Source organism: Brassica napus, chromosome A5 (assembly GCF_020379485.1).
Source record: "Brassica napus cultivar Da-Ae chromosome A5, Da-Ae, whole genome shotgun sequence".
Taxonomy (NCBI): Eukaryota; Viridiplantae; Streptophyta; class Magnoliopsida; order Brassicales; family Brassicaceae; genus Brassica; species Brassica napus.
The window spans coordinates 11,200,769-11,220,231 of NC_063438.1; the positions used below are offsets into that span (position 1 = coordinate 11,200,769).

The 19,463-nt window shown below is 35.2% G+C and overlaps 1 protein-coding gene across 1 annotated transcript; it reads left to right on the forward strand.

Annotated features, from left to right (window-relative positions):
* Positions 1-3,296: 3,296 nt before the first annotated feature.
* On the forward strand, positions 3,297-5,400 carry LOC111213125. Its single transcript, XM_022714790.2, has 8 exons — positions 3,297-3,538; positions 3,736-3,838; positions 3,908-3,946; positions 4,011-4,108; positions 4,176-4,290; positions 4,356-4,438; positions 4,514-5,054; positions 5,162-5,400. Exons 1-8 carry the CDS (start codon positions 3,425-3,427, stop codon positions 5,221-5,223), a joined length of 1,155 nt encoding a protein of 384 aa, XP_022570511.2. The 5' UTR covers positions 3,297-3,424; the 3' UTR covers positions 5,224-5,400.
* The last annotated feature ends 14,063 nt before the right edge of the window (positions 5,401-19,463 follow it).

The following is a 19,463-nucleotide window of genomic DNA, read 5'->3' on the forward strand; positions in this document are numbered from 1 at the left end:
ACAAAGTCAGTGTAGTAATCAATTAAAAAATAATAGTCAATCTAAATAATTTCTTTTACGACAAACTTATAATTTTATTAACTTGAAAGTTGTAAGTCAGAATACAATGATAGTGTTAACCATATAGGAAGATGCATACAATCATTATAAAATAATCCATTAGGTGGACCATATTTAGCTAATACATGTGCTACATTATTAAACATGCGACGAACAAAGTTGAAAGTACAGTCAGTAAAGTTGTTTGACCAGAACTGGATATCATTAATTAGATGCTGAGGAAATATGTCAGAGTGAAGATCCTGAAGTATATAAACCAAGGACTGAGGAACACTATCAAAAATAACATATTTATATCCTAAACTCCAACACAATTGAGTTACACAAAGAAGAGCTTTTCCTTCTGCCTCCAAGCTTGTGGAAGAAAGTGACAAGACCGCTGCTCCCCAATATTTTGCATTACCTTGATCATCACATATAATCCATCCCGCCTTTCTTTCTTGTGTTTGCATATTAAAAGCTGCATCAAAATTACATTTAACACAAGCCAAGGGGGATCGAGTTCAATGTTTTGCTTCCAATTGTTTTCGTAGATCTGGAATGGTTCAAGAGACGTTCGGTGTAAATGAAGTATTTGATAACCATTTTTGTGTTTCTGCGCTTGCCAAAGTAACCAAAGAAGCCGCAAGTGTATTCTTTCGTCGAAAAAATAATTTATTGCGAAAAGTCTAGATGTTCCAAAGGATCCCAAATGGTAAAAGTTTTTGAAAGATATCTCCACCAGATAGACGTAAAGCTTTAGTTAGTACACGGAAATGCATACCATGATTCTTCTGTCTATCAATAACAGCTTTAAGTGAATTATAATGTTGAATTTCAAGGAGTCGTTGAATATTTAGTTCAAGATCTGAATTCGGATGAGAAAAAAAAGGAAATGGTAAAATTGTTCGATGACAAATTGTTATTGATATCGGGCACTGGTAAAAAAAAATGTTTACTGTTTCATCAGCTAAACCACATCGTTGGCATAAGGGATCAACATTCATACCACGAAAATGGAGTCTGGTCGATGTGGCAATTGCTTTAGAGACTATTCTCCACAGAAAGTGTTTTAATTTTGGCATAATTGGAAGCTTTCATATTTTGTCTTTGAGCACCTTCCCTGGAGGCATTGGTGGTGTTTTCCAAAGTTCTTCCGGAGTTTGTCGATGAAACCAATATCCTGATGAAACCGAGTATTGTCCATTAGGAGGAGTATGGTTCCAGAATATCCTATCTTGAGTAGGAACCCTTCCAAGATAGAGCTTATTTAATAATTCATGATCCTCCGTAGTTAGGGATGTCAAATGGGCATGCTGTCCATGGATAGCCCATGTCCAAACCAATATGGACATGTCCATATTTGACCATAATTTTGTTTTGTGCAAATGGGCGAGGCCCAAATACACCCATATCCAAATGGACAAAACCAAATGGACATGGCGGCCCAAAATTTTAAAATATCTAGGGTTAATGTATTTGAGTAAAAATCATATTTTCCCGCTAAAACCGTGAAATAACGTTTTCTCGCCAAAACCGTAAAATTACATTTTCACGTTAAACCCGTAAAATCTTGTTTTCCGCTAAAACCGTAATATCGAAATTTTCCGCCAAAACTGTAAATTTAGTTTTCCACCAAAACCGTAAAATCGAATTTTCAAGTTTTTTTCGCCAAAACCGTAAATCGAGTTTTCCCGCCAAATCCATAAATCGAGATTTTCCCGCCAAAACCGTAAAATCGAGATTTTCCGCCAAAACCGTAGATCTAGTTTTCTATCAAAACCGTAAAATCAAGTTTTTCCGCCAAAACCGTAAAATCAAGATTTCCCACCGAAACTATAAAATCGAGATTTCCGGCCAAAACCGTAAAATCGAGATTTTTCTCCAAAACCGTAAATCGAGATTTCCCGCCAAAATCGTATCTATGCTTTTGAATTCTACAACACATAATAATATATTAAATATGAATTTTTGTATGTTAACACTGGTTCTTTAATTGGACTCTGCGGAAGGCCCATTTGGAATGGTCCAATTTGGTATGGACAATTTGGACTTGGTATAATTTGGACTTAAAAAAAATAATGTCCAATAAACTGCTTTGTCCATTTGGACATGCCCATTGGACATGGACAGCCCATTTGACATCTCTATCCGTAGTTAATAACTCTTTAGCTCGTTTTAAATCCAAACACCGGTGACCATTTAAAATTTTGAGTAAATCTAAATAACATTTTTTGAACGACTTCTAAATAACTTTCTCTAAATAACAATCTAAATTTATGGAATGAACTATTTACATTGTTTGAGTTCCCGCAAATAGGTGTAACCACCATTCTGTTCACAAAAAAAAAAAATATTAATTCTTAAAAATAACAATTTTTTTGTGTGGAAGCTTCTTTGGTCTTGTTGTTTGAGCAAAGAGTTCATTAATACTTTTACACTAAGAGATCTGAGTTTCAATTTCCAAAAAAAAAACAGAATTACGCAAATTAAAGGAGAATCAACATACAAGAGATCTACAACATGATGCAAGGAGTACCATTGAGCACGGATATCATAGAAGACCAGGTGATGCAGTTAGGCATGAATCTTCTTAGAGCAAATATTTCTCATAGTAATAGCATAATTATCCAATGTTACAAAAATAACAATCTAAATAACTTTCTTATTTTTAATGGTTAAATCTAAGGGCAATTGTCAATAATAGCATCTTTTGAAGTTTATATCTCAAAAATAGCACTAGAAGGAGAAAGTCACAAAAATGACATTCATTAAAGGTTAAAATATCCTTAATACCATTGGTTTAAAATTAAATAAACAAACAAAAATAAATAAAATAAAATAAAAATAAAAAAATAAAAAAATAAAAAAAAAAGTTATTTTTTATAGTTTCAGATTATGTGTTTTCAGATTCGAAATTTTTATAATTTTTTTTTGAAATTTTTTTTTTCGAAATTTTTTTTATTTTTTTTTCAAATTTTCTTTTTATAATTTAAAAATACTTTTTGAAACTGTTTTTAAAATTTTTATTTTTATTTTAGTATTTATTTTTTATAAAATTTTAAACCCTAATTCCAAAACCCCAGCTCTTAACTCTAAATCCTATGGTTTGTATTAATTAACCCAAGGGGTATAAGTGTATATTTACCTCTTTAATGAAACCTATTTTTGTGACTTTGAGCTTTGAGTGGTACTTTGGGAAAAAAAATTTGGTTTGGTGCTATTCTAATAGTTTAATCTAAAGTCTTTTTTCCCGTAACATTTTTAGAAGAGAGACAAATAGAAAAAGACAAAAGAGAACAAAAGAGATCAATTCTGTGTGTCTGAAGAGGCTACTGAGTACTGAATACTAACAAGTAACAATTAGCGAGAGAATCTGAGGAAAATGGGAGGGGGAGAAGATGTGGGTTCGCCAGTCGTAGTCGGTGCTCTGATTCTGGATGTTCACGCAAAGCCTTCTTCAACCGCACCAATCTCCGGAACCACCGTCCCAGGCCAGGTTGGGTTCTCATAACTCTCTCTCTCTCTCTCTTTTGATTCATTTCTCGTGTGCAATCAAATCTCGTCTATACTTGATCCAATCATAAGATTGAATCTAAAGGAAGAAAAACAAATCATAAGTCAATGATCTTGCGAACCTCATGTGTGTGACGTGACTATAGTTGTTTTATATATGCTTCTTATGTTTTGTAAAAGGTGTTGTTTGCACCTGGTGGGGTAGGCAGAAATGTAGCTGAATGCATCTTCAAGCTTGGAATAAGACCCTTCATGATTGGTGCTTTGGGGATCGATGGCCCAGGTCTGTTTCAACACTCTTCTCTTCATTGAACTCTTTCTTCTGAGAGCTTAATATGGCTTCTTTTCACAGCCAGTGTATTGTTGAAAGACTGGAAGCTCTCTACTGAAGGTTAGATTAAATAAGCAAATCGATTGATGCGTGATTTAGTTGAAAAGTCTTTTGAGCTATCCAGGAATCTTGAGACGTGAAGACATCACTACTCCCATTGTATCTCTTGTATATGACATTCACGGAGAAGTTGCTGCTGGCGTTGCCCGTGTGGATGCTGTTGTACGTATCTTCTCATTCTCAGCCAGTTATGACTTTATCGTTCGTTTTACAATGTTTCCTCTGGCAGGAGAAGTTTCTGACACCTGAGTGGATCCAGCGGTTTGAACCAAACATAAGCTCCGCTCCTGTCCTTGTGATTGATGCCAATCTTAGCGCTCTTGCTTTGGAAGCATCTTGCAAATGTACTTCTTAATACTTCCTCCGTTTGATTGTCTCTCTTCCTAACGATGATTTTTTTTTCTTGAAGTGGCTGCAGAGTTCAATGTTCCTGTCTGGTTTGAGCCCGTGTCTGTCACAAAGTCCCAGAGAATCGCCTCAATCGCCAAGTATGTGAGTGTTATGTCTCCACACTCGTCAATGTTTACGTGAAATCAAAAAAGGATTTATGTTTTGTTTTCTGAATAGGTAACTGTAGTATCACCAAACCAACACGAGCTCATAGCAATGGCCAACACTCTCTGCGCAAGGAACATGTTCAAAACCCTTGAACCAGAAGTCAACAAGCTTTTACCACAAGATGTTTTCTGTGCGTTGAAGCCAGCTATTTTGGTTCTTCTTGAAACTGGTATTAAAGTTGTTATTGTAACACTTGGCTCCAATGGAGCTCTCCTATGCTCAAAGGGTAATCCCAATAAGGCTCTCAACATAAACAGAAAGTTTAGTGGAGAGATTTTCAGAAGGGTACAACTTATATGTTCACCGAACCGGTTTTCTGAACCGGGATTGAGTCACGGCTCGAGTCTTTTTGCAATGCATTTCCCAACCGTCCCAGCCAAAGTCAAGAAGCTTACTGGTGCAGGGGATTGCCTAGTAGGCGGTACCGTTGCGTCGCTGAGCGATGGTTTAGATCTGTTCCAGAGTTTAGCGGTTGGCATTGCTTCTGCTAAAGCTGCGGTTGAGTCGGATGATAATGTGCCTCCTGAGTTCAACCTCGATCTTCTTACTGGTATGGACTAACAATTCTTGTCTGAATTATGTTTTGAAGTTTCGGTTTAGCTCACCATATATTTAGGGTTGTGTTGGGTCTGAGCCGGTTTACACTTTTGGATACAGATGATGCGGAGTTGGTTTACAGTGGCGCCAGGATGTTGTTGGCTCATCAGTCAATGCTGTGAAGAATGATCTTGTTTCTTCTTTATTTGGCTTGGTTTTTGTTTATTGTTTGTGTACTATTCCATCTAATAGATAAACTTGGACCATTTGTTTAGTAGGACTGCACCAGGTAATAACAGAGAAACCGCTCTGTTTCTCGTTAGTATATATTATTACTAAAATCAGTTTATATTTTTTCATGTCTTTGTAGTAACACTAACACGTTAAGTAATTCTGTTCTCACATCCAACCATTGATGGTTATAAAAATAGTCATATTAGAAAACGGGTGTTAAATAAAAACCAGAATGATGTTAAAAAAAAAAAAAAGACCAGAATTTAAACGGTTTTGAATATGGTATATTTAACCTAGTACAGTTTTAATATCAAAGTGGCACATCGGAAGAAACAGTTTTTTACGTCATTGTTGGACCCAAATCCATTACAAAGGAGTTGGGAATATTTATCGGCCTAAGTCACGGATATCTGGAACGCGAGGAGGAAGAGCATAAGATGACCGTGGGACCTCGGCTTCAGAGAAGACCGATGTTTATGCGCCGGCACTGGTCATTCTTCTATTATGACAGACAGACTTTTGTTTTTGCTCTGCTTATTAGTCTCTCCGTTTCAGAAAGATATATATATATATGTTTTAGGTTTTTCACACTTATTAAAAAAAATATCAAATTTTAGTTTCCAATACAATATTTTACATTATCAACTATTTCCCACAACTTTTGATCAATAAAATATTTATAAACATTATTATGTTTTTTTTGAAATTTACAATTTTCAATTAATTTATGTATTGAAAATATAAAACATATATCTTTTTGAAACAATTTTTTTTCTCTAAAATATAGATCTTTGTGAAACGGATGAAATACTAAACATAGTTAAATTATGAAGGTCTCATAGTCTCACTCTTTAATGGTTGTTTTGTAAAGAGAAGTCAATCTCTTCTCTCATCAAACTGTCATTTGTAGTGTTTTGAAAACCGGACCGACCCGATGGTTACAAATGTGGAGAAAGTAATGGCAAGCCGGAGCTCGTGAGAGCTTAAACCGAAAAAGTACAAATAGCAGAGAGATGATTGTACGGACAATAAACCCTAATCTCGCCGCTAAGTTTGTGTAGCTAAGTGTCGATGCCTTTCTCCTTTGCTTTCCTCTCCTTTTATAGTCTATTCGTGATCGACTTAACCTAATCTTCTTTTAATCGATTGGGCCTTATCGGCCTTTCGGTTCTGGCTGGTAAATGCTCGCCCCGAGCCGCTAAGTCGATCGCGCTCTGTCCGCTCTCTGTTTCGACTAAAAGCAGTCCTTAGCTAAGTCGAAACCCCGAATATCGGCTTCCGAGCCGATGACTATTCGGCTTATCGGATTGGGCCTTTTGTTCGATGGGCTTTGTGGATGGGTTCAATCCATCCCCAACAGGATTCACATTTTTGAGCCTTATGGGAATCTTAAATGACCTAAAACATTCTCGAATGCATAATAAATACTCTTAAACATGGTATATATGGCCTAAAAATGGTAAAATCTAGGGTCTATCAATATTTATATCCAACATAACAATTAGAAGAGTAGGTCCACATTTGGACAATGTACAAAGATCAGGAAAACTGTGGGACATAAATACAAATTCAAGGACACAAAACATGTGATGGTCAACTTAAATTGGCAGAATCTGAGTACGCTACTAAGAAGAAGAATGGCAGGTATTATAAATGTGATGAATGTGGTCCAAAACTCAACTTTGCAAGAACAAAGAGTTGAAAGCGTTTCTGGTTCTTACCGAGGGTGATATGGAGTTTGAAGACTAGGAGTTTCATGATTTATTAGAAGATATTAATCATGTGGTAGCAGAAGTGATTAAACTATCCTTATACAGTTTTATGGGATGAGACAACCAAGCTGTGGGATTTGATTGGGAGAACCATGGTGTTGGTAATGATAGACAATATGGGCAACCAACAATTTTATTTCACCATTAGTGGTTCAGAAAGCTCATCACAAACACAACACATAATAAACAATGAAGGTACTGGTGGGTATTGGGGTTACATTTCATAGTCAGGGATTTGTAAGTAAATGTCATTAATATTGCAATCTGCGGTAATTGTGACTGATTTTTTGATACTGAAACCAGGAAGTGTGGGCGTCATTTTGGGAGTGCAGTGGTTAAGAACACTTGGAAGGTGTGAACTTGATTGGGAAAGACACAAATTTCCTTTATGAATAGGCATGAGAAGAAGACATTAAAATGATATTTGTCAATCGAGTGTAAAAAATGTTATCTTGTAAAAAATGATAATTGCAAATGCTGAAGTTATGAGTTCAAGAACTGATGTTATATTGTCTCCTATCAGTTGTATCTTGGAATAATTTGTACATGTTTTTGTATAACCGACTCAGTTACCTCCTAGACGAGGACATGAGCATACTAGTAGACTATTTCCTAACATTGGTATGCATCCATATTGTTATCCTCATTTCCACATGGGTGCAATGGGGAATATGGTGGGTCAGATCATACAGTCTGGTGTTATGCACCATAGTAGGAGTCCCTTTGCGAGTCCAGTTCTATTTGTAAAAAAGAAAGACTCATCTTGGGTATTTCTTTAGGATTATAGGGTGTGAATAAGTAGTAATTACGGACAAGTTCCCTAATCCTGTTATTGATCAGTTGTTGGACAAAATTAGAATTAAGGTGAAAAAGTATTATCTAAACTGTCTTTAAGATCAAGATATCACCAAATCAGGATAGAGAAATCTGATATAGAAAAACGGGTTTCAGAACTCATAGTGTCCAGCATGAGTTCACATGGATGCATTTTGGATTATGCAATGCTCCATCAATGTTTCAATCTCTTTTGAATGAGATTTTTCTACGTCTATTGCTTAAGTTTGTATTAGTATTCTTTGATGATATACTAATATGCTCAAATTATCCTTGAGCAACACTCTAAAATGAGAGATCGTAGGGATCGAATCCACTTTGGTTTTCTAGTTAAGCTAGACAGTAGTGATATAATACAATAAACAAAAATAATAAATAGTTCGGTTGTAAGTGATCAGAATGAGGGGTGCTAGACTTAGGGAAACTCGCATGTACATCAGAAATACAAACTAATGGATTATCAAGGATTATTAAAGAACCGTTCTCAAACTCAAACTCATATAAGAACCATTCAACTCTCGCTACAACGATTATCTAATGTCTTAACTTAGAATCTCAAATCTTGGTGCGAATTCAATTACTTCGGACAAGCATTAAACTCAAGTTTGATATGCTCACTAAACACTTAGATCAACTCTCGCTGTGTATAATAGTTTAGTTCATCTAAGCTTCGTTCAGGTAATTGACCATGCTCTCGCATGTCTCAATTATCCTAAGATCTTGGTCTAAGATTATCAATCCTAAACTAAGTGTTTAGATCAGCCAGATGAAGAACTAATTGATTTTCCTAGAAATTCTATCACTTTAACAATCTATTTGATGACCCTTGAAGGACCCTAAATCTATCAAAATGGATTACTTAGACATATTCATAAAGAACATCATATATATATATATAGATCTGAACTCATTTAGAGAGAAGATTTTTAACTCTCTTGTTACACAATTCTATTTATGCAATTTATTCAGATATATATATATATATACACTACAAGAAAACATCGGGATACTGAGGGAAAAAATCGTCGGTATGTCATCGGAATAACGCTATTCCGAGGACATACCGACGAAAAAAGTCCTCGGAAATATCTCCTCGGAAATTCATACTTTCTCGGAATTCCGTCAGAAATTTCCGACGGAATTCCGAGGAAACAAAATTCCGAGGAAATTCCGAGGACACAAAGTTCGTCGGAAGGTTCCTCGGAATATACCGAGGGAATTCCGATGGTCCAATCCTCGGAAGTTTCGACGAAATATTCCTCGGAATGTTTATCGGAAAATTCCGAGGAACATATGTTCCTCGGAATTTTCCGAGGAACGCCGATCCGTCGGAAAATTCCGAGGGACTACACTCCCTCGGAAAATTCCGACGAACGTTAAGTTCCTCGGAATTTTCCGAGGGAAGAAAGTTCCTCGGAATTTTCCGAGGAACTCCATTCCCTCGGAATTTCGAAAAAAATTATTTTTTAAAAAAATTTATTTTTTTTTAAAAATTAAAATTTTTTAAATTTAAATTCAAAAATTTAAAATTAAAATTGAACAAAACATAAAATAAAACATAGTAGATAATATTCAAAGTTAAATAAAACATTCCGAGTTTTTGGTAAAAAAAAAAAAAAACTACGGGTCTTGAATGTTCGGGAACACCTCGTTCGGGTACATCCTCTTCATCATCTCCATCATCTGCTCGTTCAGCCTCTTCTGGGTCTCATAACCCGCCTGTTGAGCTGCCATCTGGGTCTCCAACGCAGATATCCGATCATCCTTGTCCTTCAGCTGAGCCGTAAGAACTTATGGATCAACATATGGCGGAGGTGCAGAAGAAGGAGCAGCCGACCGGGAGCGACGACCCAAACCGACCAAACGTCCCTTCTTCTTTGGAACCGACTGAAATATAAATAACCAAATTTAGATAATATAAATTGATGATAAAATAAAAATCAAGAAATAAATAAATTGAACTTTAAAAAAAAAAAACTTACCGATTCAACGATTTCGTTGATTCGAACCCGGGACAAGTTGGTCGAAGCCGTCGAATCGTCATCATCGGTTTGAAGCTGAGACACTTCGTCGTACACCTGAGTTTGGACCAGGTTGACCACGTCCCTCACAAGACCATCATCAATCTGACCGGTCTTCTTGTTGGTATACGCCCTTTTCATTAGGGCGAGATCATCAACCGGGTCGCCCTCATTTTCTTCCGCCTTGAAAAAAAAAATAAATTAAACAAACATTAGAAATTTGAAAAAATGCATAAAAAATAAAATTCTGAAACTTAAATATTTGAAGAAAAAGCGGTTGAACATAAAACGTTTTATTACCACAAAAAAATGATTTTAAATATTATATATATGATTTTTAATCACAAAAAAGTTTTATAGATTTTAAAAATCATTAATAAATATATAAATGATTTTAAAATGCAAAAAATAGATCTTATATACAAAAACGTTTTGAATATATATATATAATTACAAATTCGATTTTTATAACCACAAAATCAATAAAAACCAAAAAAAAATCCAAATCAAGTGAAGTACATAATCAAACTCGATTTTACACAATCCTACCATTCAACCTAACAAAAATCTATAAATCTCATTCCAAAATCATCAAATCTACTTAAAAACCATACAAATCTACCCTAAGAGAGTGGGATAGGGTTCTTACATGATTATGGGGGAGGATTAGGGGAGATTCGCCGGAAATCGCGAGAGAGAACGGTGGAGTCGCCGGAAATCGCGAGAGGGAGAGACTGTGCGGCGCGGAGAGAAAGAGAGAAATGGGGAAGAAGATCGGGCTCGCCCTAATATTATGAGGCGTCCGACGGAAACTATCCGTCGGAATTTCCTCGGAAATATTTTATATTTCCGTCGGAATTTCCTCGGAATTCTTTGATTCAATTTTCGCGAAATATTTGGCGGCTTGGTTTACCCGGTTAAATGAAATTATTCCGAGGAACCAGGATTCCTCGGAATACCCTCGGTAATTACCGAGGAAATTCTGAGGAACCAGGGTTTGGGGTTTTAAAACATCGATTATTTTCGCCGTATTTCATTTCTTATACAATTATAATGCATACCATTGAGGATTATTTGTATAGATGATCATAAACCATGAAATAACACAATTTCAAAAATAATTGTAAGTATTCCCTTTACCGTTTATTAAAGTGTATAAGTGTTTCTCTTATGTTGTGTGGTTTTCGTTCATGCAATCGTAAAAGTGTTTTTTTATTGGATAAAACACCAAAGTTCCTAGTTCCAAACATCATAATCTGGTTAAGACACTTAATGAAGGTTATATACGTGTTATTCAATCCGTAAAACGTTGTTTTCGGTTTAAAACCCCAAGTTCCTCGGAATTTCCTCGGAATTTTCCGAGGGAATTCCGAGGAAATCCTTATCTTCGTCGGAATTTCCTCGGAAAATTTCGAGGAAATTCCGAGGAAAAGGAATCTATAATCAAATCCCTAAATCGAGAAGATATATTCCGAGGAAATTCCGAGGAAAACCTATCTGTCCTCGGAATTTCCTCGGTATTTATATTTAAAAAAAAAAAAAAAATGTCGACGCTAGTCTGTTTCCGAGTCGTCATCACCAGATGAATCTGAATCTGGATCTTGGTGAAACTCTCCAATCACTGGTTCATCCTCTACGTGAACGGCGGCTTCCTCTCCGAAGTCGGTTAAATCGACTACAAGGCCAACTCCACCTAAATCTTCTGCTGCACTTAAGTTGTCGGATGTGCTTGGTTGTAGTGGGTCTTCCAGCTCAGAACTTCCCTGAACTCGGCCTCTCGGGTTGAGTCTTGTAACAGTAACCCATGGATCATCTCTGTTCCTTACCCGGGGGTACTTGATATAACAAACCTGATCGGCCTGAGAAGCAAGAATGAAAGGATCATAATATTGCAGCTTTCGTCTTGAATTTACTGATGTAACACCAAATGCATCTGTTCTCACACCTCGATCTGGAGTGTTGTCGTGCCAATCACAATAGAAAACAGTACAGCGCAATCCAACCATGCCCAAATACTTGATTTCCAAAATCTCATTTATGTGTCCGTAGTATACATCATCTCCTGATGCAGAACAAACACCAGCATCGTAAGTCGTACTCGAACGTCTCCTCTTCTGAGTTGTGAATGCATATCCTCGAGTACAAAATCTCGGATATGACTTCACAACAAAGTTTGGTCCAACGACCATCTCGCGTATCCAATCGTCAAATGTTTCACCTCTGGCCAAACCATCACTCACATAAGTAAACATCCATCCACCAAATTCTCTCTGCTTCATTTCTTCTAGTTCGTCCTCTGTGGCGTATCTATATTCGAACCGCTTTTCTGCCATGAAAATACTTTCATATTGAAGAACATCTTCGCAGTTGGTGAGTAAATATGTTTGCAAATGACTGCGCTCCTGATCAGTAAGTCGACGGTCCTTTGGTTTTCCGCTAAGTCGTCCAACGTCTGTGAAAATGTCTGGAACCTTCCAATGATATGTTGCCCGTTCGCCTCTATCATCATGCCGAGCAGGTCTTCTGTTTTTGGTCTGAACTTCTGCTGGAAAGTAGTACTCGGCAAAGTTTAAAGTTTCTTCATTGATCATCTGTGCGACTATAGACCCTTCCACCCTACTTAAATTTTTCACCATCTTCTTCAAATGGAACATATAGGAAAAGGAGCCCTACCACTCTCATCAACATGAAGTTCTGAACGAGCACATATATCGACTAAATCCAGTCTTGACTTCAAATTATCCTTTGTTTTACCTTGAACATTAAGGATCGTGTTCATGAGATTGTCAAAAAAGTTCTTCTCAATATGCATGACATCTAAATTATGCCTTAGTAGATGATCCTCCCAGTATGGCAGATCCCAAAAAATACTTTTTTTGTGCCAGTTATGTAGGTTTCCAACACCATCTACCGGAAAATGCTCATGTCCACCGACGTCTGGCGTCCTTTCTGCACCAAAATCTCTAAGTTGTGTCTTCAAATCTTTCCCACGAATTTCCGGAGGTGGACTGTCAAACACCCTCTTGTTCTTCGTAAACAAATTCGTACTTCTACGATATGGATGATCTGGTGGTAGAAATCTCCTGTGACAGTCAAACCAACACATTTTCCTTCCTTGTTTTAGTTGGAAAGCATCAGTGTTATCTTGACAATATGGACATGATAGCCTTCCATGCGTTGTCCATCCAGATAACATACCATATACTGGAAAATCACTTATTGTCCACATTAGTACTGCCCGCATTTGAAAGTTTTCTTTATACGAAACATCGTATGTTTCAGCACCTTGAGCCCATAGTTGTTGCAACTCATATATTAGTGGCTGAAGAAACACATCAAGTGATCTCTTAGGATGCTCTGGTCCGGGAACGAAAATCGAGAGAAACAAAAACTCTCGTCGCAAGCACAAGTTTGGGGGTAGGTTGTATGGTGTAAGAATGACTGGCCATATAGAATATTGTCTTCCACTCTTGCCAAACGGGCTGAAACCATCAGTACATAATCCAAGGTAGACATTTCTTCTCTCATACGCAAAGTCGGGATACTTTGATTGGAAATACTTCCACGCTTTTGCATCTGAAGGATGTCTGATCTCACCATCTGTTGAGTGCTCCGCATGCCATCTCATTGGTTGCGCTGTGCGTTCAGACAGATACAGCCTCTGCAACCTTTCCGTCAAAGGCAAATACCACATCCTTTTATATGGTACTGGAACTCTTCCACTCGTATCTTTATAACGAGGCTTCCCACAAAATTTGCATGAAACCCGCTGTTCATCCGCCCTCCAATAAATCATGCAGTTGTCTCTGCATACATCTATTACCTGATACGATAAACCAAGACCAGCTACGAGTTTCTGAACCTCGTAGTATGAGCCAGGAGCTACATTATCTTCGGGTAGAATACCTTTTACATAATCAGCAATCGCATCCACACAGTCTTCAGCCAAATTATAATCCGCCTTAATGCCCATCAATCTTGTAGCAGATGATAAAGCTGAATGACCATCTCTGCAACCTTCGTACAATGGTTGCTTTCCAGCATCCAACATATCATAAAATCTCCTAGCTTCGGCATTGGGTAAATCTTCCCCTCTAAAATGATCATTTACCATCTGCTCAGTACCTACACCGTAATCTACATCCGTTCTAATTGGATCTTCTAATCTAACCGCTGGCTGAGGTTCGCTAGTACTACCATAATCATAATCAGTTTTCCCATGATGATACCAAATTTTGTAACTTCGTGTAAACCCACTCAAATATAGATGAGTCCAAACATCCCACTGTTTAATAACTTTTTTTTTTTTACAATTAGAGCAAGGACATCTTAACATACCTGTTTTTGCTTCCGGTTGTCGGTGAACTAACCCCATGAATTCGGTTATACCTTGTTGGTATTCTTCCGTAAGCAATCTCGTGTTCGGATCCAAATGAGGTCGATCGATCCAAGAACGAAAATAATTTGAAGAAGACATGTTTTTTATGAATCAAATTCGTGTGTAAAGAGAGTGAGAGGGAGGATGAAGATATGGAGTGAATGAAGAGGAAGAGGGGTACTTGTATTTATAGTTGAAATCCTGCCGACAGACCGAGGAAATTCCGACGGAATTCCGATGCAAACGGCTAGTTCGTCGGAATTTCCTCGGAATTTTTAAAATCCCCCAACGGCTCTCTAACGTCTATAATATTTCCTCGGAATTCATCGGTTTTTTCCGAGGAATACAATTTTCCTCGGTATTCCGTCGAAATATTCCGACGGAATGAATTTTCCTCGGAATTTCCTCGGAAACTCCTCGGTATATTCCGAGGAATTCATTTTCCGTCGGAACGTCCGTCAGAATACCGCTGTTTTCTTGTAGTGATATATATATATATATATATATATATATATATATATATATCTGAATAAATTGCATAAATAGAATTGTGTAACAAGAGAGTTAAAAATCTTCTCTCTCAATGAGTTCAGATCTCCATCTCCAATCCTAATATCTGCTATCCAAAAATGAAGAGTAGCCTAAACAATGACCGGAAAATAAACTAATATAGGTTAAACACGTCCAAGGCTTTCTTTGAAAATAAGGAGACTTATGGGCAAAAGTGAAATTTCATAAAGTTGGTCAGCTTTCCTAGTTCTCAACAACATCGATCCACACCAAGGTGGCATCATTTGACGCTTACATCAAGTCATGTCTCCACTTTCTGGACAACTATGGCTTGTCATCACTTTAACCTCTAGTTTTCTCCATAATCTCCAAAGTGTTCCAAAATGTACTTAGACCTGAAAGCGATGTAAAAAATATTTGAAATGGATAATAAAGCTCAAAAATGACCTATACCATGGCTTAAAAATGGTAAATTCCATGGTATATTATATAATAATGTGCAATGGTTCACTGAAGAACATGTTATTCACTTAAGACTGGTTATGGAGTTTCTGGTCAAGCTTCAACTGTTCGCTAACAGGAAGATATATTCATTGGGTCAGCAAATGGTTGATTATTTGGGGTATATCATCTCTGCAGAAGGAGTAGAAACAGATTTCGAGAAGAAAAATACTTTATATATTAAAGGAGAAGCACTGTAATAAATGCGTTCACACTAAATTGGACACATGTCACGTATAGAAGCATTGTAATAAATGTGTTCACACTAAAATGGACACATGTCACATGTAGAGAGCTTCTCAGCTAAACTCTACATAAATATGTTCACACTATTTATTTTACTTTTTTAAATATAAAACTCATATGCATGGTTCTTCTTTATGTTATTTTTACTTTTTACGAATAGAGCTGGAAAAATTATTCATAAATTTTGATTCGATTTGTTATCCGTTTTGATTCGAACCAAAAAATCCGGATATTTGTTACTCTACGCAGCAAATCAAATACTAAAATGCAATATCCGTAAAAAAAAAAATCCCAAATATCAATATTTATAGGAACGGATTTCCAATTTGATCTGTTATATGCATATATATACATATATTTTAAAGAATTATATATAAGTTATATATTATAGTTCATATAAATTTTAAAATATTTTTTTGTTTTTAAATAATTTCATTTTAAGAATTTTATTTTTCATGTATTATTTTGAAAAAATGTCATTTAATATTAATTAACAGTATTTTTATATATTTATCAACCATCTTTATATACTTTTACATACACATATATGTGCACATTGACGTGAACACCTTATAACTAAGTATTTACGACAACTGAAATATCTGTTTTTTTTTGAAGTTAAAATATTCTTTTTCTTAATGTTTCTTTCACTATCGACGAAATTATTCGTAAAATGATTTGTCTTAATAATTTTTTTTCTTTTTTTAACTATTATCCATTTAGAAACTATAATATGAAACCATTGGTTAGACATCACGACTATCTAACATTCATAACATGAAAACAAACAAATAATAGTAATTTTTGATTATCACAGAAAAAAAAAAACATCAAACATTTTAACCGAACAAACGAAATAAATATTGATTTAAAATGATAGGTATATTTTAGGAGATTAAAAACCAAAAACAACCTAAAACCAAACCGATATCCAGATTAAACAGATTAATGTCTCATTATTAAAAAAATAACGAAACTAATAATCACATTCCGCGCGGGTTATTACCTAGTGTTATTAGTAATTTGCCAGTTCCAAAAATAGTGAAATTGAAAAAGTGTTTTTGGGCCTCACATATTACTATAGACTATTTATCAAGTCTTATGGGGTAATACAACACAAATGGCTTTTCCAGAATTGAAACAATACATGATCACTTTCTTTGTATTGGACTTGCCAAATTTCACCAAAGAGTTTGTGGTTGAATCAGATGCTCTGGGGGGTACATGTTTGGAGTTTTTTTAACGCAAGACCAATGTCTTATTTCATATTTTAGTCGAGGAATGGCAAACAGAGAACATATCAAACTGGTATATGAATGGGAGATGATGGATATTGTTATGGCTGTGGAGAAGTGGAAACACTATCTGATGGGACACAGATTTACCATTTATACAAATCAAAAAAGTCCAAAAATAATGTTGGATCAGAGAGATGTGTCTATGGATTACTAGAATTGACTCACCAAATTATTGGGATATGACTTCGAGATTCTTTATACGGTTAGAGTGGAGAATAAAGTAGCAGACAGATTGTCAAGAATCATGTCTGATAAGCAGTTTACGTCTGTGGAGCTTTTTAGTGAGTTGACAGTGGCATCTAATATGAAAATGCAAGAGTTTTTTGAGGATATTGATGCAGATGAAAATATCATGAAGACGTTAAAGGAAATGTTTTATAGAAGTTTTGAAAAGGCGGGCTATAAGATGAAGGGTGGTAGGTTGTTTTATAGACATGCTAGTATTTTCACACCCGCTAGTAGTTGACATTAAATGACACGATCGTTGTTTCCCGAAATCAGACCTAAGGTTCTCAGAATACTTTTGATCGCCTTGCACTAGCAACCCGAGAACACCAACGCTCTTATCAGATATCACTCTAGGATTTTCAACCCGACCAAGTAATACCCGATAGTTAGTTCGTCCCGTACAAGGACTAATATCATATGAAAACTCTTCATTTACAAACATTGTTTACACATTATATATTTATTTAAACCATGTTACAAACCGGTTATAATTTTAACCTAAGGCATATTTCCCAACAACGTTTCACCTTAAATAGACAAAAAATCGACTTTGCAAGGATAACAAAATACGACCGCTGGTTTCACTGTTCCTTCAAGCCCAATGAAAAGGTTTCCCGACTAATGGCACACGAATGAATCATGAGTAACAAGTTACTCAGTGAATGTAGAACCACTACCAGTCAATCAATCATACACATGTGCAATCATAACAATGCATAATCATTCTCAAACAAGTACTAGTACCACACATTGATTATACTCCATCCTTATGAAATCACATCTTAAAAATAACTTCCATATTACCCGTCTTTTACAACTCATTCATATATATATTCTAATCCAGAAACCACCAAGGCTAAGATCTTAGTAGGTAAAGAAACATCATCAACACCATCGCCTTTGGATGATCACTTTATAAACATCCTACACTGGGTCATCACCCATTACACATCCCTAGGCTGCAATCCGTAAGTTTGTGTCTTCATACATCTTGGTCCATCACGCGCCACCATGTAATGACCAAGCAACGGTACTTCATTCATATGGGGATACTAATTTAAATTTTATTTTAATTTCTTGATGTTTTAATGTATTTAGAATTTTCATATCTTCTTTTGAGAATATGCAAAAATGCTTTAAGATTAGAGATAAATTGACAAAGAAACAAGTATTAAAATCTACAACCAATTAACAGAGAAATAATTACATTTATTTAATCAATATTATTTGAGATGAATTAAATTATTTATAAAATAAATGCTTTTGTAATTAATATTAAATTTAATATATATATATATAAATTATATTTGCTTATGAAACATAGAGGGTACTTATTTATAGCCATTTTGAGTCTAATTTTTCATCATACGCTATATTTTTAACTCAAACTTTAACAATTTTCTCTTTGTAAATTTATTGAGAATTTTTTTCGAACCTTCTTCGGGAAAATTTAGTGAATATTTCTAAACTCTCTCATTTGTAAATATGTATTTGTTCTCATTTGTAAATATGTATTTTTTCTTTGTAATTATGTTTAAGTAATTTCATTTTAGTTTTTAGGGGTTCAATAGAATTCATCACTTGATATTTATGATTTTTGAGAAAAGGGAAACATCTATTCCTATGTTTTAAATTTTATTGTTGTATCTTGACCTATAGTGTTCAAATTGTTAATGCAAGAAAATATTGATGAACAAATTGTCCTTCGCCAACAAAAACTGATACTAAGATAAATTTGTCAACTTATCAAACTTGGACATAAATGTGTGTTTAGACATCTACAACCAAGCGACAGTTTAGTATCATAGATTGTTAAACATGGTTGTTGGTGCCATGACAATGTGTTAACCAGAAATAAGTGTTTGAGTTTAAAAAATATTGCTTAATGCATTCATGTCTAATTGTCATCTTATCATGCATGTTTCCAGTAAATTACTTTGAATGGCGCCAATAACTCACAGTGTTAAATATTTTTCTGTATATATTACAAAAAAAACAAACAAAAATTTATCTTAGTTTTACTTTAATCTTTCAGATTTATTGTATTTTCTATGCTAATGTGATTTTTCTGTATTGGCACTATCTTATTTAGGATTGCAACAATATTAATATTAGAATAAGATAATTATATTTAACAAATAAAACAAATTTCACTCCATTAATTATTTTTAAATTTTCTTATATTTATTGACTATCAACATCTGTGATTCTTAAAACCGGAAATTTGTTTCCTTAGACACAATTTAACCTATTTTCACACAGAAAAATCTAGTGTCCAGGAAAGTTTTAGAAGCTAAACAAACAGTAAATCAACTTGTAATGTCTAGAAAGCCTAACTAAAACTCTACATTATTATAAGAGGTTTAAGCATCTAAAATTAATTTTATTAAATAATAAAGT